Source organism: Triticum urartu, chromosome 3, assembly GCF_003073215.2.
Source record: "Triticum urartu cultivar G1812 chromosome 3, Tu2.1, whole genome shotgun sequence".
Taxonomy (NCBI): Eukaryota; Viridiplantae; Streptophyta; class Magnoliopsida; order Poales; family Poaceae; genus Triticum; species Triticum urartu.
In genome coordinates this window covers 700,740,364-700,763,263 of record NC_053024.1, presented here as the reverse complement: position 1 = coordinate 700,763,263, position 22,900 = coordinate 700,740,364, and the positions used below count along the sequence as shown (strand labels likewise).

General features: G+C 49.6%; 1 protein-coding gene and 1 pseudogene across 1 annotated transcript; one reads left to right on the top strand and one right to left on the bottom strand.

Annotated features, from left to right (window-relative positions):
• The first annotated feature begins 10,271 nt into the window (after nucleotides 1-10,271).
• LOC125547221 lies at nucleotides 10,272-11,317 on the top strand (annotated as a pseudogene).
• Nucleotides 11,318-15,788: 4,471 nt separating this feature from the next.
• On the bottom strand, nucleotides 15,789-19,214 carry LOC125546016 (protein LIFEGUARD 2-like). Its single transcript, XM_048710091.1, has 4 exons — nucleotides 18,895-19,214; nucleotides 18,117-18,230; nucleotides 16,659-16,816; nucleotides 15,789-16,554 (listed from the first exon to the last, which is right to left on the bottom strand). Exons 1-4 carry the CDS (start codon nucleotides 19,127-19,129, stop codon nucleotides 16,348-16,350), a joined length of 714 nt encoding a protein of 237 aa, XP_048566048.1. The 5' UTR covers nucleotides 19,130-19,214; the 3' UTR covers nucleotides 15,789-16,347.
• Nucleotides 19,215-22,900: the final 3,686 nt, after the last annotated feature.

The window sequence follows — 22,900 nt, the reverse complement described above, 5'->3', positions numbered from 1 at the left end:
CCTGGTCCACTTCATACGAATTGTCGAGTGGAATTACCCTCCTGGCTCCTCGGGGGTTGTCTTTGTTCCCCGTTATGCTCGACAGCCACCCCTCCAGCATCTCGTCGGTGACCTCCTCCGGGTGGATCCGAGTGGTGTCGTCAAGACCCGAGTACAGCCACATCGGGTGGTCATGGGCCTGGAGCGGTTGGATGCGCCTTTGGAGGAAGACCTCTAGCAGGTCCATCCCAGTCACACCCTCACGGACAAGCTCAACCACTCTACCGGCCAACACTTTGACTTGGGCCTTCTCCTCTGACGTCACTTTGAGAGAAGCGGGTTTTTCAGCTCGGTCGAGGGAGAAAGGAGGAAGACCAGTCGACTGTCCTGGGGTCGGCTGGTCCTGACAGTAGAACCAGGTCGCCTGCCAACCACGGACCGACTCCGGGAAAGTAATGGATGGAAAAACAGCTCTTCCCCCTCGTCTGGATCGCCAAGCCCCCACACAACTGGATCACCTGCGTCCTCTCGTCACTCGACTTGGCCTTCTTGACCGATTGAGAATGGCAGGTAAAGATGTGCTTGAAAAGTCCCCAATGGGGGCGGCAACCCAAGAAAGCCTCACACATGGAGATGAAAGCGGCAAGGTATACAATGGAGTTGGGAGTAAAGTGGTGGAGCTGCGCTCCGAAGAAGTTCAAGAAGCTCCGGAAAAAAGGATGGGGCGGCAGAGAAAACCTTCGGTCGATGTGGGTGGCTAGGAGAACGCACTCACCGTCGCGGGGTTGAGGTTCGATCTCTTCCCCCGGAAGACGCGCGGCCTCGTGGGAGATGACTCCCCCCTCGACCATGTCGTCGAGATCCTCTTGCCGGATCACTGACGGCATCCAATCGCCCTGGATAAAGCCCTTGGGCAGAGCGGACCTTGAGGAGGATCCGCCCCGAGCAGATCTCTTCCCTTTCCCCTGCGCCGCCGCCTTCTTCGCGCGCTCCAGAGCGGAGGTCTTGCCCTTCGTCATCGTCGCCGGCAAAGTCTCGCACGGGCCTGCTGCGCTGGGGCGAGAACAGAGGTGGCGGAAGGACTTGCGAAGGGAGAGAAGAAGAAGAAAGGAGGAGAAGAGAGCGCACTGCTTGGAATCCCCGAGCCGGCGATTTATAAGGGGCCGCTCCCGAGTGGCTGACTGGTAGGCCCAGACTATCCAGTCAAATCCCGCAGCAGAAGCGCGCACAGTACGTGGCGAAAAAGGCGACGCGGGAATCGAGGAGCTTCTGCTTTATCGCTTCCGATTACTACGGCCACTCCCGTCCCGCGCGCTTCCCAAAATCCGAAATCCCACGACATCCGCGGGCTGCAGAACAACTTGTCAAAACAGAAGACCCCGCTCGCACCGACGCTCGGTATGTCACAAATAAAGAAATTCACTCGACGAAAGGCCTGGAATGGATCAAGGCGACTGAAAAAGGTTGGCAACGTCATCCGTGACGATTGACCCAAAACGAAGCACTCACGTAGCCCGAAAGGCCAGTCGGAAAGTTCTCCAACTCTTTCCCCACTCAAACCTCGATCCATTCGGGGGCTAATGATGAAGCTACGTACCTAGGGTAGGGGCACGGACCTGTCCAAAGAGCCCTACCCAAGGACGTCCCTAGAGGAAGTCACCTTTCAATCGACTTGAAGGTATCCCACTCGACGGATTCAAGACACCCGACCAAGAAGCTATCACTCGACCACGAAGCTAACCACTCAACTGCCAGAAGACCTAAAGTCACTCCACGGGCAAACGGTCGGCTATTAAGTAGTCTTTATGGTCGTTATAGCACTTTATTAGGGTCGTTATCAGTAATGCCGAACCTTAAATGTACCTTAAACCCTGCATTACTGAGGGCAGGAGGGGGCCGGCGAACTCTATATAAGCCACCCCCTCCTCAGTATGAAGGGTTCGCACCCCTGTTATCCACACGCATACAATCCAATCGACCGCCTCCGGGCACCGAGACGTAGGGCTGTTACTTCCTCCGGGAAGGGCCTGAACTCGTAAATCCTCGTGTGCTTACAACTTCTGCATAGCTAAGATCTAGCCTCTCCATACACACCCCCCTACTTCACTGTCAGAGTTAGAACCACGACACCGTCCGGTGGGTCCCAGCAGTCAGGGGAAACAATTTTTTCACAAAATACTGGTGGCCCGTCCGGTGGGTTCCTGCTGTCAGGTGGAGGAATCATTATTTTCTGCGTAATAAGGAGGCACTTTCTTGCTGCCGCCGTGGACCCAGCTGTCAGCCTCTCCACGTACAGTCCATGTCCAATGGAAGTCGTTCCTTCCACGTTGACCACGCCGCGCCGAGAGCACCAGGGCGGTGGACGACGGCGAGGCCTAGGAAGGGGACGACGCGGAGCCGGTGAAGACGCGGCAGTGGATGCCCACGCGGAGAGGAGTATGAGGGTTCACTCGTTCGACTGCGATGTGAGGCTGCCGTCGCCGCAGGGCCTGGCCAGCGGTGGGAATAGTAGGGGGGCGATGAGGCCTCCACGGTAGCACAACCGGCCACGGGAGGCAGGAGCAGGCGGCACGACCGGCGCTGCTTTGGACGGCTGGAGCAAGAAGACCAGAGGTTGAAGAAGCACTACGGCCGTTGGATGGACATCGTACGGTCACTGCAGCTAGAATCATTTATATTGACTAGGTTGACAAAACCCTTGGTACGTTAACTTAGTAGGCCCACAGGTCAGCTTCCGAAACGGTGCGCCCCAGATGTCAGGGGGAGGAATAATTTTTTGGGCGGGTGAAGCTAGAATATCTGAAATTGAAGAAGAAGCACGGCATCCGTTGGATGGACATCCAACGGCAAAACAGAGTTCAATAAAATTTTCCACATTTTGATGGGATCCGAAATATTTTTATCCTAAAATTTCTAGTCAGATTAAATACAATTTCAATATAAATTTATATTACGTAAAAATCCAACGAAACATTGCGCTCGCAACAATTAATGAAATTAAAATTTTCAATATCCAAAAATAATATTTTATAAAGTAGTCACGTGTTTGGTGCATTTTTTATAGTTACTGCCCAGTTTTTATAATTACATCCCATTTATTATTTCTTAAAGCCCATTTTCTTGTTAAGCCTAATGCATCCCTCTTAGGAAAGATTTGTAGCCCAGCGGGACGGAGAATAACAACTTGACCTTGCTTGGGTATTCCTAAAAAAAGTATAGCTGGGCTAGCCATTTTCAGCTTGAATAAAATTAATATCTGGGCTGGATATCTGGCCTGGGCTAGACGGGTCATAGCCCGCCCAGTTAATACCTGCAGCGATGTTGTCGTTGTTGTTCAGAGGAGAAAAATTAATATCTGGGCTAAACATCGAAAAACTGTGCAGTGCTCACACCTCAAAAATACAAATACTGCTCAAGCTGCTTGGTCCCAGCTGTCGGCCGCTTCTTGTGCAATTCTCTCGTTTATTGACTAGTACTACATAGGTTGACAATGGTGTGGGACCGTGATGTCAAGAAACCAGGGGGAAGCAAAATAAATAACTCCAGCGAACGCTTCCACCTCTGCCTCGTTGTCTCCCGTGGAAACCCCTTTCCTCCCTTTTTTTTGCTCGGCTAAGGACCAATGCATGCAGCACGTCCATGCGGTTATTAGGCAAGAAATAAAAGCGCTTTGCATGCTATGAATTACGATGGCCTGCATTTGTAGCTAACAATGCATCCTCTTAACTGCTGTGATTAAATATTGTGTTTAGAAGAGAGAAATATTCTTCTTTTCCACCAATCTGCTTGCACCTAGGTCATGATGCACCTAGACGGAGGGAGTATATATATATATATAATAAGGAGGCACTTGCGTACGTGAGGCTATGGACCTGGTGGGTCCCCATTGTCATCCTCTCCAAGTAAAGGCATTTCCTCGCCCGCGCGCGCTTTCCGCCCAAAACAGTCAACGCAGCCCGCCCCGCTTCCCGGTGTAGTCGATTGCACCGCCTTCAAACGACACAAGTGCCGTCCGTCCATCCATCTGTCGCCCACATTAATGATATGCGGTTGCCAAGGCGGCTACTCCGGCGCCACACGTCCGTCTCTCCGCCCGCCCACCATTGCTATATAAACTGCTACGCCGGCCATAGCCGCAGTCATCTGCATCCGTTCCCTTTCTCCTATCCACACCACTACTGCCCACCATGACTTCCTCGCGCTCCAGCACTCTTCGGGATGGGCGGACGACGGACCACAAGGAGATGGCAGCCATTGCTGCCGACCGGCTGGCCGGCAGGCAGCCGGAGGATGACGACGTCCCAATGGAGAACATGGTAGTCAACGATCCGGCGCCAACCCCCTCCTCCACGCATCCTCGCCGGTGCATTGCACCATGACTATCGGCAAGGCCCGTGCCCAATATATGGAAAGTGTGAGGCAAATGCGTCAGGAGCAGTTCCAGGAGGTGCAGGCCGACGCCGCCTACAACCACCATCTCCAAGAGCACCTGCAGGCGGAGGAGCAGATCGCCGTGGAGCGGGCAGAGTAGGAGGCGCTGCTCGACTCGTACCGCTCCGCCCGCAAGGGCCGCCTCGAGCACTGGCGGGACCGCATGTGGGTGGCGGAGGCTGCGGCCGGCTACAAAGAGGCTAGCAAAGAGGGCGACGAAGCGGGCGAGGCGCTGTTTGGCGAGACCGAGGACGAGGCAGAGGACAATGCCGGATCCGATGAGTCCCCGCTCCGCTGGCGTCGACGAGGCCCTGCTCCGCCGAGGCCCCGCGGCGCCAACAACGAGGCAGAGAAAACCGCCGGCTCCGCCGAGGGCCCGCACCGCCAACAACGAGGCAGAGGACATCGCCGGCTCAGCCGAGGCCCCACCCTACCGGCAATGCGGGGCAGGATTTCCACCGCTCCGCTGAGGCGTCGCCCGCCGGCAATGAGACAGAGGACATCGCCAGCTCCACCGAGGCCCCGCCCCGCTGCCAACGAGGCCGCGCCACACAGAAAACAAGGAAGAGTAGAACACGGTAGGTCGCCGCCGCTCGGGTCCAAGTAAGGCCACCGCTGCTACCCTCCTGTTGAAGCCAAACTAGGCGGGTTGACCATTGACGGCCGGTTAGCTTCTTGGCGGCGACATGGAGTCGGGGAGTTTGCTGGAGAATAACGCTAGTTCTACTTAACTGCTGGTGCAGTTGGCTGACTGACACATGAGCCCAATAGGCCACATGTCAGTTACACAACTGCACCTGCAGTTAAGTCACTGAAGCTTCTGTTCGGCTCAGCGGGACACAGGTGGGTAGCTTCAGTTAATTAATTATACCTCCAGCGCACCCCTTTTTAGTTGAAGAATGTATGAAATGTAATGAAATCTGGCATGTTTATATGAAATCCGACCGTGTATAAATGAATTTATTTTGATTAGTTCGAATTCCTGTATCACTTGCATTGGATGAACATGCAAAACAATATGTACTAGCATTATTTCCAGGGTGATCACCTCGTTTGCAGCAGTTTCACATGTACTCCCTCCGGTCATTTCTAGTCTGCATACAAGTTTTGTCTGCAGTCAAAGTATCTCTACTTTGACCAATCTTATACAAAAAAGTATGCACTTTCACAATGTGCGAAGTAAAAAGGAATAGAAGGAGTACAAAGAGTTTGAGCAGGTTTTTTGCGTTTCTATACATTGCAATCAAACACACAGGCCTGGCAATTCATAGAGAACATTCAAAACAATCGATGATTATGCATCTCAGCGACTCACATGTCAGAGGCAATATTTACTTCACAACTAAAGAATAAAGAAAAAATTGATCGACGCTGCTGACAGCAAGGGCGTCCCACTCGAAAATATCAAACACATGTCTTGCTAAAATCAATGAGCAAAATTTGACAAGGTTGTCCCATTCCAAAATATCAAATGCCTACGCTTGTGGAATGGGCAGGGTTTGCCATCAGTTTGGACATTGACATGGCACCTCGTGCTAAATAAACCAGCTGTTCTTTTTGTGCAGTTCCACCAAAATCAACCAAATTCGCGCGTAGCTTGTATGATTTCGCCCTTATATGTTGCAACGCCTTGAACTTATCGGCACCTCCTTTCTTGTGGTGGAAATGAATGATTCGATGTATTCATGAACATTTTGTGCAGTTCCCATTGAAATCAAGCTGAGCACCCCTGTTTGCACAAATACAAAAAAGTGATTAGTATAAAGCAAACTGTACTATGAATTGACAGTTTCAACAGGCACATACATGGTCCATGTAGAGCACACTTTTAGAAAAATGAAACTCACTAGATAGAATCCTAGAACAACATTGTACTCGCGCATCACAGCAAAAAAATGGAGATTTTGTTAGTCCTTCTGAGCTGAAGTTAGTTTGGTCTTGTGGGGAGTAATGTAACCATCCTTCAACTGCTCCTTCTGATGATAAGATAGACAGGGCTTCTTCATGCTGGCATAATCGGAACTAGTCACTTCACGTACTCCATATTCTCCTTCAGAGGAAGATGATCCTGTTGTGCAAAGACAAGAGGACTACTAAATGCTAGCATCACTGTTTACTCGAAAAAAAGGAAAGGAAATATTTAAAACAACACAGATGAAGCACTTCTCAAGGACAATACCACTTTTTCATGACAGTATCTAAACAGTAGCACAACACCAATAGAGATGACAAAGCTCAATCATATGGATGAAATCAGTGGGCGAGTACCAACCTTGGTCAGGAGGCTTATTGTGTAGAGCATACAGATGAAGCAATTCTCCGGAACCATCTGTTGCAATCTACGGTGGTGGCCATGCTTACTATATACTCCTCGATTAGTTTAATGTTTCCAACATCATCTTGTGCAGTTCCACTAAAATATATGGTATCTTCAAAGAAGATCCCTGTTTGCACAAGTAGAGATACTTACATATTACATTAAGAGTGGCATCAAATCAGTGGAAAAACAATTGCTTGTTCCAACCATAGCAATAAATTAAGATGTAGAACTATATCATTACTTGTGTCATCACAGTTCCAGTGCTTCATTACAGCACCGGGAGTTGATTTTTCTTTTTCTTCGCCTTGTTCTTCCCCTTCATCACTTGGTTCAATAACAAACAAGCTCCGCCTTCAATGTAAGATTTGGCATGTCAATTAGGGAGCACAAGTATAGTACTAAACTTAATTTTCTGATGAAAGTAGCAAAATACAGGCCAGCAGTTGTGAAATATCCTTATCTTACCTCAATGGAATATTATGGTGCATATACAGATTGGAAGTCTTGTCTCCATTTGTGCAGTTCACTAAAATCAAGCAACATTATCGTACAAGTAGCACAACATATGAATGCACACTGCAGAATCATGTGAAAGAAGGCTAGTACTGACCTCTCATGATGCGGAATTCAAACAACTCACAAGAAGAAGATCTGAACCAAATTCGCCTTAATGGATAGGAAGTAAGATCTCCTCTTGTGCAGTTCCACTAAGATCAAGCAATCAAGCAACGTTGTCGGTGTGAAATTTTGGTTGAACTGCACAAAACACTCTTAAAACAAAAGTGTTTTGTGCAGTGCAACAAAAAGGTCACAATGGCAATGAGGTGAAGCAGATAACCCTGTTTACACAGAGGTGCAAAGGAAACAATTAGTGGTCAATAACGGTGGATGACACAGAAGCCAACAAAAAGAAGCATCTACCTTATCTAAATGGGAAACAAAGCAAGATAGTAGCATTTCTCAAATGGTGGCATTGATTAATATTAACAATAAAATTCGTTAAACATGTAATTTGCTTTTAACTGTGGCATTGCATCAATTTTCCAGCGGCATTATTAGAGGGTGTTTGTTTACAGGGACATTTTGGTGTAGGGACTAAAAAAACTCCGTGTCAATCTGAAAAAGAGCATCAGATATTTCCTTATCATCAAAAGGGGCACAAAGGCGCACATTGTCCTGGGCTGACACCTTTGGTTCTAAGAGATCAATCACCCATGAAGCATCCAGCGACAGATCAGCTGAAAAAAATTCCTGAAAATAATCATTCGCCAAGGCGGCCATCTCCTCAAAATTTGAGTGAACCACTCCAATAATATCAGTTAGCGCACGTATTTTATTTTTACGTGCTCGCCAAACAGCTTTACTTTGAAAGTATTTGGTGTTACGATCCCCTTCCTTTAGCCATGTGATTCTGGATCATTGCAACCACATCATCTCCTCCTGATATATCAATTCATTCATCTTATCAGTAACGTTCCTTATATCTTGTCTGTCAGCGTTCATGCTCATAAGCTCCTCCAATTGAGTACGTGACTTGGCCAACTCCCTAGATATGTTTCCAAATTTCTTGTTGCCCCAAGAGTTGAGAGTTGCCAGAGTCTTCCTTAAGGCAGTTTGTAGCTTGTCCAGATTATCTACACTTCCAACCGAATTCCAAGCTTCCTTAATCACTTCTGGCAGTTCCACATCCCGTTCCCAAAACACCTCGTACCGTCTTATTTTTGGTCCTCGCTGACCCACGTCTGGGGCGCCCTGGAGGGCCAGCGCCACATGATCAGAGCACGGTGAGACGACATGCTTGACGGTATAGAAAGGTTGTCTATATTTGTTGTCACGATTAAAGCAACCTAGTACTAGAGAAGCTTTTAAATTTTTTAATCAATTCTTATATCTAATTTCTTGTATTTAGGCACCAATTGCATTTTTACATTTTTCATAAAAAATGAATCAAACCTAAATTTGTTCCAAAAGAGTGAAATTTGGCATGGGGTGGTATTATGGGTGTATTGGGAGGTGAAAAGTCAGATAAGAAATGACAATTGTTTGGTTGCGCTTTGCTTTCAAAAGGACGGACCTACAACGATGTGTTTCTATGCACAATTTGATACAAATGGTCTGCAGTGAAAAATCCTTCTGTTTGTGTTCAAACTGAAGTCTGAATTAAACATGTTCTGAATTAGTTTGTTGACAAAAAGAACCGTTGTAGTCAATGGCAGGTGGAATACACATGTAATGTGAGTTTTCCTTTTGTCTTCGCAGCCTCTATATTTCATATGTCAGAGGCCACAGATATGAAAACTGATAGAGTTACTAAGTGGTTTACATGATAACGGGTGTCCTTAAGTTCTGGCGTAGGGAAACTGCCGCTCCATCTTCCCACACTCTCCCCTCCTCTCCCCTGCACCGCGCGCCGCTCTGGCCGCGGCGGCCACCAGATCCAGCCATTATGGCCGCCAGCTCCTCCGCCGGAAACCCTGCTCGCCTCGGCCGGTGCTCCCCGCAGCCCGGTGGGGGCGCGCCTCGGACCGTTGGACCCTCGACCCCCCTCCTCCCCGTGGTCCGCGGCCTCGACGACTGCTGCGTCAGATCCGGCCTCGACGCCGCGAATACTGCACCGGGACGGCCGCCCCAGGGCAGGTGCGTCGCTGGGACCGCCGGATCCTTGCGGTTCCCCTTGCGGGGGGGCGGTGCGCCTTAAATCCCTGGTTGTCCGCCGCGACTCCCCTGCCCCCGTTTCCTCTTCGGGACAGGCAGGCGCGACGGGCGATGGATGGACGGAGGTCCGCTCCCGAAAGAAAGGGAGGCCCCGCTCATGCTCGTCGGATCAAAGGAAGCGCCCTCTGCGGCAGCGCTCGGACCGCCGCGGCTCATCCAATACGGGCGGAGGCAGGAAGGCCTTCTTAAGCCGTTTCAAAGGCAAATGCTTCCGCTGCCTCAGTGAGCTCCACCGCCGGGTAGATTGTCATGATCCCCTCCGCTGCATCATCTGCAAGCGCGTTGGGCATTACGACAAGGAGTGCCCGCAGAACCCTCGGAACGGAGGGCCCGGGGGTCCTGCTCAAGATCGCCTGAAGCTGCCCGCTGCCGCGCGCGCCCCGGTCCAAGACCGCCTCGTCTTCCCGGCGGCGCCCCCCACCCCGACATGAATCGCCTGCTCCTGTGCGATCCGGCCAGGCGGCCACGTGAGAGCCACCGGGTGATCGTGGCCACACCGGCGCTGGAGCTCGAGGAGCACGTTCTGCGCCAGCACGCCGTCAGCCTCACCGCTGCCGACCGCTCGCACTCCACCACCCCAGTGGCCGTCGGCAGGGTGATCTTCGAGCAGCTCTCCACCGGCCCGCATCAGCTGCGCGTCACGGCGCACCAGCCCGAAGCCTTCCTCGTCCACTTCGACCTCCCCGCGCACCGGGACAATGCCGTGCGGCGCGCCGTCATCAAGGTCGACGGCTGCAAGTACTTCATCAGGGCATGGAATGAAGACGACCACGCCACAATCCTCAAGTTCAACCATCACGTGCGCGTGGTGATAGAAGACCTGCCGATGCAATTCTGGAACCTGCCGGGTGCCGAGGAGGCCCTCGGCGACATCGGCCGCGTCGACCGGCTGGACTCGCGCACTCTCGAGAGGGGCACACCAAAACCTTCGCGTGCTGGCTCTGGGTCTGGGATGTTGCCCACATCCCAACCAAGCGCGCCCTCTGGGTGCTCAAGCGCGGCGCCGACCGCTCAGATGAGATCATCGGCATCGCCCCCGACGACCGCCGTGTTCCTCCGCCGCCTGGAGCACGCGCTACGACATGCTGATCCACGTCGACCTGCTCAAGGACTGGTCGCCCCTTTCGCCGCGCTCCTCCCACTCGGGGCAGAGTGGCCTGCCTTCTTCCGATGACAGCGACGACCGCCCGCTCCCCCGCGTCGAGCCGGGCACCTGGGTCGCCCATGTGGAGGACGGCCAGGGCCGGGCGCGCAGCTCCGCGCCGCGTGCCGGCCCGGCTGGCTGCGGCCCGATCTTGGGCGGCTCCGATCGAGACCGCAATGGTGATGGTGGGAGCGGAGGTTCGAGCCGGTCCTGGAGGGATCGGCTGCTCGGGCATGGCTGCCACGCCAGGAGCGGCGGCGATGGCGTCGTCAACAGCGTGCATCGCCAGCGCAGCCGCACCCCGGTTGGAAGCTGCCGCTCCGTGGGCTGCAAGGAGGAGGGTTCGAGCTCCAACACCAACACTCTGCGCGCCACGCCGCCCAAGCCGCTTCGACTGGTGCAGGCTGCACCGGCTGAAGCGGACCCGGTCGCTTAATTCTTCTCCTTCTCCGACTCGGGGCGCGCCCTCTCGCCGCCCCCGCGCACGGACTGCATGCAGTTGGAGATGAAGAACGCGATGATCGAAGCCCTGCGCACCCCTCTTGCTTTCGAAGACGGTGGTCGCTCCCTCCATCCCGCCTGAGTGTCAAGCCAGGGGAGCTTGAGAGCCTGGCGATGCTGCCGTGCTTGCTGCCCTGCGTCAGCTCCCCTGCAGCAGCCACGGTGGGCTTCCAGCTGGATGCGGTGACCCAGCAGGTGGGCGAGATGGTGATCGACAGCCGCAATGAGCAGGCGGCTCAGCTATTCGAGGCGGTGCCCGCACCCATTCTTCCGTGCCAGCCTCCGCGCCCTCGCCACCCTACTCCGCCAAAGTCCAGGGCTCTCTCGGCCCCCTCTCGCCGGAGCGCACGTCAGGCTGCGGCAGGCATCACCACCCTAGTGGCCCAGAGGGCGGTGCTGCGCCTCATCCAGGAGCTTGGCGAGCTCGGCCCAAAGGACAAGATGACACCAAAAGCGGCCGCCCAGATCATGAAGTGCTTCCAAGAGCCACTGTCGGAGGGCAACATCGCTGCCATTGCAAAGCTCACCGGCCTCGATCAAGGCGCTCTCAAGATCGCGGCAGGCATGGCAGGTCTGGCAGATGCTGAGGAGATTCTGCAAGTGTAGTAATGTTAGCATTATCAGATGTAGCTAGGATCCGCCAGCGGCTGGTCTTGAACCGGCTTGAGCTAGGTTTAGTGTCAATGTTTAGTTCCTCGATGATGTGGTTAGCTGCGTGGCGACGGGGTTTTGGGCCTACTGGTGGCCGTCGCCGCCCCAGGCTGTATGTGATGGTGTTTCGTCCCTGCATTAGTAGTTTTTTCAGCTGGCGGAACAACAACTGGTTTTTAGATGAATGACAATACCATGAACTTCATGTCATGAAATGTTAGGGGACTAAACTGCCCTGCGAAGCGTACTGCGATCAACGGCGTGGCCACCGCGCATAGATTAGCAATGTTGTGTTTGCAGGAGACCAAGATAGAGGTGTGGTCGACGGCGATGGCCAGGGAGATCGGTGGCTCCTCGCTGCAAGGCTGCGTCGTCCTCCCAGCTGTAGGTACTAGAGGGGGTGCGGCCATTTTCTGGGACAAAACGGTAGTCGGCGTAGTTTCTCATAGCATAGGAAGGTTCTCCATTACGGCTAGGGTTCTTGAGCTCCACTCTGGGCCGCACTTCTGGATCACCACGGTGTATGGGCCAACAGATGACGCCCAGAAAGATAGCTTCCTGGCTGAAATCGCTGCGACAGCTCCATCTACGGCAGGGCCATGGATGATCAATGGCGATTTTAACATGATCTACCAGGCTGCTGACAAGAACAATGCCAATATAAACAGAAGAATGATTGAAAGTTCAGGAGGGCCATTGATCAAGCTGGACTGAGGGAGATAAAATGCAAAAACCGACGTTTCACTTGGAGCAACGAAAGAGAAGTGCCAACGCTTTGCAGCATCGACAAAGTGTTCTGCAACGAGCACTGGGAAGTACTGCACCCTGATCACATCCTAGTGGCTGCATCTACATCTTTTTCGGATCATTGCCCGCTGTACCTGACAGCCGCAAGCAAGCCATGCAGACATGCACGTTTCAGGTTTGAGAGTTTCTGGCCGCGCTTCCCCCGCTTCACAGAAACTGTTCTGCGAGCGTGGCAACGGCCAGTGCACCATGACTGCCCTTTTGTCAGGGTGAAGAAGAAGCTTGAGAGGACGGCGGCGGACCTGAAGATATGGAGCAAAACCACTTTTGGGAGGGCAACCATGCAGTTTCACATAGCAAATGAAGTCATCCGTTTGCTTGATCTAGCCCAGGAGAGCAGAAGACTATCGGCAGCCGAGATCAACCTCAGAAAGCAGCTGAAGCTCAAGGTCCTAGGGTTGGCAGCCATTGAGAGAGCACGGAGGAGTTAAGCTTCAAGGATCACATGGCCGCGGGTTGGTGATGCGAGCACTAAGTTTTTCCACACTAAAATGAGAGCAAGAAGCGGAAAAAACTACATTCATTCTCTTGCAAGCGGCACCACAGTGGCTTACGAACATGACGAAAAAGAAAAAATGATTCATGATCACTTCCAAAGCAGTCTGGGCAAACAGGAATCACGCCAAGCAACCCTAAACTGGGACAGGATAAACGTCCCGAGGATCGACCCGCAGGGTTTGGACGCTCCCTTCTCGCACGCAGAAGTTTGGGCAGCGATAGTCGACTCCCCAGCGGATAAAGCCCTGGGTCCGGACGGTTTCAATGGCCATTTTTTTAGATCTTGTTGGCATATAATCAAAGAGGACATCATGGCTGTTTTTCAAAAATTCTATCACCTCTCAGGGCAAAACTTTGCAAGCCTCAACACTGCCCTCAATGTGCTCCTGCCCAAGAAAAACGGTGCTTTTGAAGTGGGACATTTCCGGCCGATCAGCCTCATACACTCAATCGCAATACTAATCTCAAAGGTGCTCTCGACTAGGCTGTCCGGGGCCCTCAGTGCAATCATCTCCCCGGCACAGACGGCATTTCAAAAAGGGAAGTGCATCCACGACAGCTTCCAATACGTTCAAAGTTTAGTAAGGATGCTGCACCGCATGAACAAGAAGGCTCTGTTTTTCAAACTGGACATAGCAAAGGCCTTCGATTCAGTCTCTTGGGAGTACATGTTCGAGCTGATGGAGCGGATGGGCTTCCCACCAAGATGGCGTGACTGGATCGCACTGCTGCTATCTACGGCATCGTCGTCATGCATGCTCAACGGAGTCCCTGGACCGCAGATCTCCCACAGGTGCGGTTTCAGACAAGGCGATCCCCTCTCTCCGCTGCTCTTCATCATGGCAATCGACCCGTTGCACCACCTGCTCGCAGCCGCTGCAGCGGAGGGAGCAATGGCTCCGCTGCCAGGTCGGGGGATCAGCATGAGAGCCAGCCTATACGCGGATGATGCGGTGATCTTTGCAAATCCAGAGAAGGAAGAAGTGGAAACGCTGCTTTTTCTACTGAAAAAATTTGGCGACTGCACGGGGCTCAAACTGAACCAGGCTAAGTCTTCGGTGATTCCAATAAACTGCAATGACATTTAGCTGTCTGAGGTGCTTGCTAGTTTCGGAGGACAGCAAACCTCTTTTCCAACCACCTATCTTGGACTGCCCATTTCCAGGAGAAAATTAAGGCTGGTGCACTTCCAATTCATAACCGACCGAATTCGATCTAGGCTGGCAGGATGGAAGGGTCGGCTCATGAGCATGGCTGGCAGGCGAGTCCTCGTGCGTGCAGTGCTAACTGCGCTGCCAGTGTTTGCCATGACCGTCCTCAAGGTCCCAAAGAAAATCCTAAGAGAAGTGGACAAGGCTCGCAAGCAGTTCCTCTGGGTGGGCGCAGGACGAGAAAATCACCGGGGCCAAATGCAAGGTGGCTTGGGATAAGGTATGCCGGTCGGTGGACAAGGGAGGGCTGGGCATCCTGGATCTCCACCGTTTTGGCGCGGCCCTGCGGATGCGATGGCTCTGGCTTTCATGGCAGCAACAGCATAACCCCTGGATGAGCTTTCCCGTCCCATGCGATCACGACGATCGTGTGCTCTTTGCATCGGCCACCTCAGTGCAGCTGGGAAACGGAAGAACAGCCACTTTTTGGACAAGCTCTTGGTTGGGATCAATGCCTCTATGCCAAGAGTTCCCAACTCTTTTCCAGCACTCGCGTGGCAAGGGCGGGACAGTTCAAGAGGCCCTGGCAAATGACAAATGGATTCAAGACCTGCAGCATGGCAATAGGGCCGAAATGGTGGTTCAGTACCTGCAGCTCTGGCGAAAGCTTCGCAGGGCCAACGTCGCACTAACAATGGAGGAAGACTCGATCACCTGGGTGGCAGGTGGTGGAAACGTCTATACTGCCAGTGCTGCTTACAAACTGCAGGCAGGCGATGCCCCTAATCCCGGAATCAAGGCGGCAATCTGGAAGGCTTGGGCCCCTGGAACCGTTAAGATGTTTGCATGGCTTCTCCTCCAAGACAGACTCTGGTGCAATGATCGCCTGCAGCGGCGCGGGTGGCCAAACGGTTACTTTTGCGCTCTCTGTCTCAGAAATCTCGAATGTTCTATGCACCTACTCTGGGATTGCCCACTCGCACGGTCGGTTTGGGAGGCGGCATCCTCCTGGAATGGATGTGCAGCCCTGCAGCTTGCCAGAACAACGAGCCACTCATTGCTGAGGCACTGGAAAAAAACAGTCCAACTAGCACCATCAAACTCCAGGAAAGGGCTCAAGACGATGATGATGCTGATAGCCTGGGAGATATGGAAGGAGAGAAATGCATGTGTTTTCAACAACAAACTCCCCCATGCTAAAGACGTGTTGCACTTCATCAGGAACACGATCGAGCTATGGAGAATGGCGGGAGCAACATGCCTAGAGCCCCCCTTTGGGGAATATGTAGCGAGAGATTAGGCCGAGGGCTAAGTCGGTCACCCTGTAGTTTTCATTTTCATTTCTCAAACTGCATCCATGATCGCTTGATCACCCCCTGTTCTCCCGCTGCTTTCTTCTAAATCAATGAAGCCGGAAACCCCGGATCTTTCAAAAAAAAAGTTCTGGCGTAGAATAGGTCTGATTGTTCATTTACTCCCTCCGATCCTTTTTAGTTTGCATATTAGATTTGTCTGAAGTCAAGCTTCGTAAAGTTTGCCCAACTTTATAACAAAAAACCAACATTCACAATGTGAAATCAATACTAGTAGATGCGTCATGACTTAAAAGTTTCATGTTGTATAACTTTATCATGGTAGATGTTGATATTTTTTCATATAAATATGGTCAAACTTTGTAGAGTTTGACTTCAAACAATTCTTATATGCAGAATAAAAAGGACCGGAGGGAGTATTTCATATATAGTCCACGAGTAACACCATCCACAAAACGGGCCAAGAGACCAATTCATATGTGCTAGGAAACAATATCGCCCTCGTCCTGAAGCCACGCAGCTACATAAATGATATCAGAAACCCAGTACCACCAATCCAGCATGTCAAAGACCCAGCTAAATAAACCCAGGACCACCAATCGACCAATCCAGCACATCTAAAGACAACATCACATCCACCATCCATAGGATAGAACCGGCGCACGGTTTTCTTACGTTTTCTCTCTACTAGGGATCAACTCAACTAAAGTAAGCAACATTTTCACCGTGCCAGCGAGACAGACCAGACTATACAATTCTTCATGTCAAAGACTCATCAGGATACCAAATTCGTCGACGGGATTTGAAGCACGAGAGAGCAGGGGCAGGGAGACGTGCCTAGTTGTCACACGCCCTAAACAGAGTCAGCAGGCCCAGGAACAGATTGATGATGTCAAGGTAGAGCGTGACGGCAGCCCAGACATACTCGTCATACTTGTAACGCTTGATGATGCTGCCCGTGTCATAGACAATGTAGCCACTGAAGATGAGTGCCGCCAGCGTGCCATAGATCATGTGAGAGAGCTTGCCCAGCGGGAAGAAGATCTGCAAACAGAAGTCATGATCAGTACTTGCATTATAGAATAGAGAAGACTGATAGGTAAATGGGCGACACACCTAACTAGAGAAGGGAACGGACGGCATCTAACCTGAATGAAAGCAAAGACGAGCAAAATCATCAGAGAAGCAAATAGGAAAGGACCAAGGAAGCTAAAGTCCTTGCCCCTCCTTGCAGCCCAGAAGGTGTAAGCAGTGAGGCTCAAGACAACCACAATTGTAAGAATCCCAGCCTGCAAAATGACCTTGCCTGCACACATAGCGGACTATTTTAGCAGTGGTTCTTTATCAAAGAAAACCCATCCTACCAACAAAGTACAAAACACACACACATATATATAAGAGGACGGCTACTAAATGAACTAATTGCTTTCTTACCATCGCATACATCTCTAAATGAACTATCATGTAAATTTGACTAAACAATAAAGCACATGCATGCTAAAATCTGAAGTAAATGGCAGTGATGCATTGAAGAAGCAAACTAGCAGCAACCTCCTGCGATGTGGTACAAGATAGAAAGAACCTTGGAATTGGTACAACCCCAAAATGCAGTGGTGAACACTAACGCAAACACAAATGGATGACAGATCACAGAGTGCCTGTCAATATAACTATGTCTAAATCGAAAGATTATGTATTTTCAATCACTTTAATCCAATGAGATTTAACCAGCACATGCATGAAGCATCTATTGTCTTATCACGACACTAGTATGATATATCAACTGAAAATCCTTTCTATCTTGATAAAAGTTTAAGCTAGTCCTGCAACCTAAATCACGTCCTTACCAAAACCATGTCAACTTGAGCAGCTCGGCTGGCATATTATTGGACAAATCGGCCCTTCAGATCAAAGAGCAGCTCGGCTGACATATTATTGCTATCATAACACTATGTATCTTAAAACAAATAGTTGCCGGAAGAAACAGTAAAAATATATGCAAGTTCCAACCAATGTTCTATGAAAAGCAAAGGTTACTGTTTGCCAGTTTCTTAGTGAAAAAGTAACCGCTGAAAATAGCAAAGCCAGCTCTTCTAAAAAGGTAATCCTGCTAGCTGGCAATACTACAAATGCTTCTAACTCAGACAAGCATATCAATCATAAATCGTGACCAACAACTACAATTTGCCCTCAACACAGACTAGGAAAATGCATCAACTACAGTCACATGGGCTGCCTGGCCGTGTCTACCATTTGCACAGGTATGGCAAATTGGCAGCGGATGTATTTCTGAACCCAGTCCACACGCAAACAAAATGCTTCACAATAACAGTATGAAACTATCAATTGTCGCACATGGTGACTAGCACAATTGCCATACGATAACAGTAGGAAGCTAATAGTACGAAAATATCTACTAGCCATGGATATGTAATGAATTAACACAATGAGAGGGGCATTAAAGGCACATGGTGAACAGGCTAGGAGTTGGCAGATGTGACTCAAGAATTTGATGGTGCAGGAGCTATCAGATTCTGATGATAGCATGTGCTGATTTACATAAGCAGCAGAGCGACTCAAGAAGAAGCTAGGAGCAGAAAGAGTACCACTGGTAAAGGCACATGTCAAGCCCACAGAGAAGCTGATGGCCACTGTGAAGACGCCAAGAAGCAGCAAGTTGATTGGGTGCTTCTGGCGGTAGATGTGCAGCGGGCACAGCACTGCGTAAAAACAACAAGCATTTTAGCAAGTGGCACAGCACTGCATACCAAAAATTAACAGGCATTTTAGAAACAGAATAACTTCCAGCTGCAATTCACAAAGCTACCACGTCCCAATCTACAGTAGTATAGCAAAATTAAGAGTGCATGGGACGTTCCTGCAAAAAACAGGAGTTGTAATCCATAGCTTTGCAGGGACGAGAATGCAAAGAAAGCAAAGGGAAAGTTAGTCCTGTCCTGTGACCAAGGCCCTCAAAATCGGACATAATTAAATCTTTTATTTTTTGCGGGAAGGACATGATGAAATGGCACGCATACAAATTCGTCGAAATGCCCGGAAGCAACGACCTTTTATTTTCAGGGGATTCACTCCAAGTCTTTATGCTTGCAGGCGTACAATCAAGAAAGAGCTCCAGTGGCTAGTTCACAGAGCGAAACGAAAATCTTCTTCAGATCTACCAAATTGGGACCGTGGATTCCGATAATTGTGCAACATATTTGTTTTGTGGCGTTTAAAACGCACTTGTTGTATGTCGTAACTTAATTTTGTACAGCCCCTGTAGGCCTTGACATACAGGCTCTGTTTCTTTTACCAAAAAGAAAAAACCCTCGCTGCAATTGGATCACAAATTCGTAATGGAGGAGAAATGGTTTGAGGCCTCACCGACGAAGGGGAAGACGAGGATGAAGACGTACAGCCCGAGGCCGGCGTAGGAGGAGACGAAGAAACGCGGGATGCTGCTGACTTTGACGAAGACGACCGCGACGGCGGCGGTGAGGAGCAGCTGCAGGCAGAGGACGACGTAGATCTTCCGGATGAGCGCCCAGCGCAGCTCGGGGCTCTCCGTCGTCCCCTTCGGTACCGCGGTGCCCGCCTCGATATCGCCGCCGCCCTTCATCTCGCCCGGCGTTGCCTCCGGAGGTAGGGTTTTCGCGGGTGTGGCGGAAAGCGAGCGGGGGAGTGGGCAGGACGGAGCAAAGCGAACGGAGGCAGTATATAGTCAGATCAGATGACACCGATCAACCTGCTGGGCCCACTGGTCAGGCAGAAAAGAATCATAGACGGTGGAATTGTTAGGCGGTTTCTTCTTGTTGGGAGAAAGGCAGATGCTATCTTTTTCTTTTCTGATCGATGATTAGCAAAAGAGAGTCCGTGCGTTGCAACGGGAGAAAAAGAAGTCATAATCTTCAATGGCGATGATCATATTCTGTTCACATCTCATCATCGCATGATTTGGAAATTTGTTCACAAATACAAGAAAATGTTTCTTTTTTGAAATTTATTAAAAATTGAAGCAATGTTCACATTTTCGAAAAAATATCGTGGTTGTGAAAAAACTTGGTACTTCAAAGAATTATTATGAAATTCAGAAAACGTTGTTTTAAAAGCATACTATAATATTCCAATCCACCCGGCAGTTAACTCTTCAAAATTCACGCGGGTGTAAGTCACAAACACTCAGAAGCATTACTGTTTAACTACGTATTCGATCATTCGTGAACACTTCACAAATTTGGGAACATTTTTTACTATTTACAAAAAAAACTTTAAAAATTGTGACATTTTTTTACATTGCGGACGGTTTTTAAGCATTTTCTTTTGAATCGGCGAACAATTCTAGTATAGAGGAACATTTTTTTCGAAATTGTTGGATATTTTTTGAAAACCACGAACATTTTTTGAAATGCATGAACATTTTCTGAATCAACAAACATTTTATGAAACAATAAACTCTTTTGTAATTCAAGAAATGTTTTCCAAAATTTACGATATTTTTCGAATTAGCAAACATTTTTTCAGTTTAATTAATAATTTTTAATACACGGACTTTTTTTCAAACTGATATACTCTTTTATTTTATGAACATTTTTCCAAAATCACGAACATTTCTTTGAATATGCGAATATTTTTAGAAAAATCCTGAGCATGTTTTAAATTCACAAACATTTTATGTTTTCTTGGACATTTTATTTCAAAAATACTCAGTTTTTTAAAATTTCAAAAGCTTTTGGAAATTGCTAATTATTTAAAGTAAAAAAATAAAAAAAGAAACTAAAAAACTGGCGTGCGCACATGTGCCGGCCCAAACGGTATAGTAGGTTCCTATGCTTGGGCCGGCCCAGGCGGGGGATCCCGTGCAAAACGTTTTTGTCACTTATAGGTGGCATTGGGTAATATTTTGCAATTTTAATGACATACCGCCAGAAGCAATAGGCCCTTTATTATTAGGTATAGATATGAAGGGAAAGAAATTGGACAGGGGCTCTGTGCTTCTGTCCGCCTCGATAGCCACACAAGATAGGTTTTTTATTTTTTTCGAGGAAAAATAACATAGGTTTTTTCTCGAGCGGTTTCGAATTTTGGATTTGTGGAGAGGGAACAAGTGGAGGTGCACTAAAAGAAATACCAGAAAAGACGGTATTCCATACAACCTTGTCCGCTCATATGACCGGCCGTATGACGTGGAAACCGATGCTCCTCGTCCACCTGAATAACCTTTATAAACGTGCCTTCGCCAAATGGATAACAGAGAGCCACCGAAACAACCAATCTTCATCATCACCGTAGCCATCTTCAACAACCCTAGCCACCGCCATTTCCCATCTCCATAGCCATCACCTTCACCTCCACCATAGCTCTCAGCAATGTAGTCATACTTGTAATCGTGTATCAGACACGACATCTATTGTAAGACATATTATCAATATATCAATCTTCATGATGTGTTCTTTGTGTGATCTTCATGTGTGAGTAGTTCGGTAAGGTATGGGTTGAGGCAAAAGCCTTGCAACCAGAAGTATTTGTTGTGGGGATCAACAGAAGGGTATTGAATTAACATCTCGTATGTGTGAAATAAAATGGTTCCATAGTTGTCTCTTGTCTCGTTCGCGTTCTTCATCCATGCAGGTACCCAGAATCACGTAGGACGAGCCATGGAGAGGCTAAGGGCAGGGAGACCATGAAGTGTTATTGTGAATACTAGTGACAGAAAGGTTTAGTACGGTAACACGGATCCTATCCCTGGGGCACAAGACATGTAGTCATAAATGTCCAATGCTTTTGTCTGATTATAGCAATCTTAATTATCGAGGCAACCCCGTGCAACAGATAGGGCATTTAGTTGGACACCTAACTTTTGATGCAGGACGCGTGCGGTCAAGACATAATTTGGACACATCCCCCACTTCGGTACATAACAAGCACATCTTGATGGGTGTCTTCAAGAGCACAAATTAAGATCATATCTAATCATAACACAAATATATGGTTGTAAGCATTAAGACCTCATACCCATGCCTATTTTTTATTATAACTGTCTTCCAACAGTTGTTTGGTTTCGATCCGGTCAAAAGCTAGAATTATTTCTTTAACAAAAGCTTGCTTAAGACCCTAGCTTAAAGGGCATCATCCTCCCGTGGGATCAATAACTCAGGGTCACCTCTGGGAAAAAAGGAGAGAATCCTTTCTACCCTATTTTTGGATCACCAAAGGAAGTAATCACTGGCGTGGATTCATACCCCACGGTCCCTGCCAGTTGTAACTCAAGTACCAGTGGCGGACGTGACTTTGCATTCGCAAATGTGCCCGCCACTCATATTTTGGCTCATGGCTTTTGTGGATGAAAATACTAGTGGCTGACACGGACTGCAGCCCGGCACTAGTAACAAAAATATCAGTGGCGGTCGCGACTTTTGTGGCCTCCAATGGTAATTTTTAGATGACTTATGGAAAGTACCAGTGCGGGCATTTTGGCTAGCCCGTGACTGGTGTTTTTGCTAGTTTTTTAGAATGTTTGGGTTTTAGTGTTTTAGGTTTAGGCTTATGCTTTAGTTTTTCTACATTAAAGTTACATCATTGGAAGTTCCATGTAAGAGCTTCTACAACCGAACCCCTCAAGCCCCCCCCCCTAAACGTCTGGGCGGATAGCCGGAACACAACCTGGCCACAAAATCACCACTCAACCGTCCCCCACACACCCAGCCCAAACGTATGGGTTGTCCGACATCCCTCATGTCCATCTCATATGCGGGGCGGATATGGGAACGCTCGGGCGTGCCCAAACGCGTCTGCCACGTCGGACTTATGGGTGGGGAATGTGCAAAAAACCATCAGTCCCCTGGGTTCTTCCTTCTATTTTGTGAGGACACATTCATGTCGTCACTCTAGCGCACTACACAAGAGACCAAAATATGCTATTTAAGACGGGTGACGAAGGTGACCCTAGGTGCTCCCATTCCCCTCCTCTCCATGTAGTCTGCGCCGCCATCGCTTCCACCTCCCCTCCCCTTTCCAAAGTGAGCTTGGCGTCTGCAATGGTCTGGCAAAAGGTATTACAAATTGATCACAACCAAGTGTTGAGAGGAGACCGCCACCGAGGAGGCACGTCATGCTTCTCAAATTGTGGCGTAATAAGAGGAGGTAACAGAGAAAGAGGAGGAGGTAGTGCCATGGGAGGAGGAGGAGGAGGAGGTGTTGAAGGAGGAGGTGGGTCTGTAGGATATGGAGGAGGAGGTGTGGGTGTGGAGGTTGTGCCCAGTGGTTTTGGCATGGATGAGGTGTACGCAGGGTTCCAACACGCCAATGCCACGGAGACCGCCACCGAGATTCGTGCCACCAGAGGAGGTGATTGTGGAGGAGGTAATGGAGAAGGAGGAGGTGATTCTATAGG

Coding starts and splice junctions, on each gene's coding strand:
- LOC125546016 (XM_048710091.1), bottom strand. CDS start 19,129: ATGAAGGGCGGCGGCGATATCGAGGCGGGCACCGCGGTACCGAAGGGG. Junction 16,817..18,116: donor GACATGTGCCTTTACCAGTG/GTACTCTTTCTG, acceptor CTATGTGTGCAG/GCAAGGTCATTTTGCAGGCT. Junction 16,555..16,658: donor TCGTCTTTGCTTTCATTCAG/GTTAGATGCCGT, acceptor TTCTGTTTGCAG/ATCTTCTTCCCGCTGGGCAA.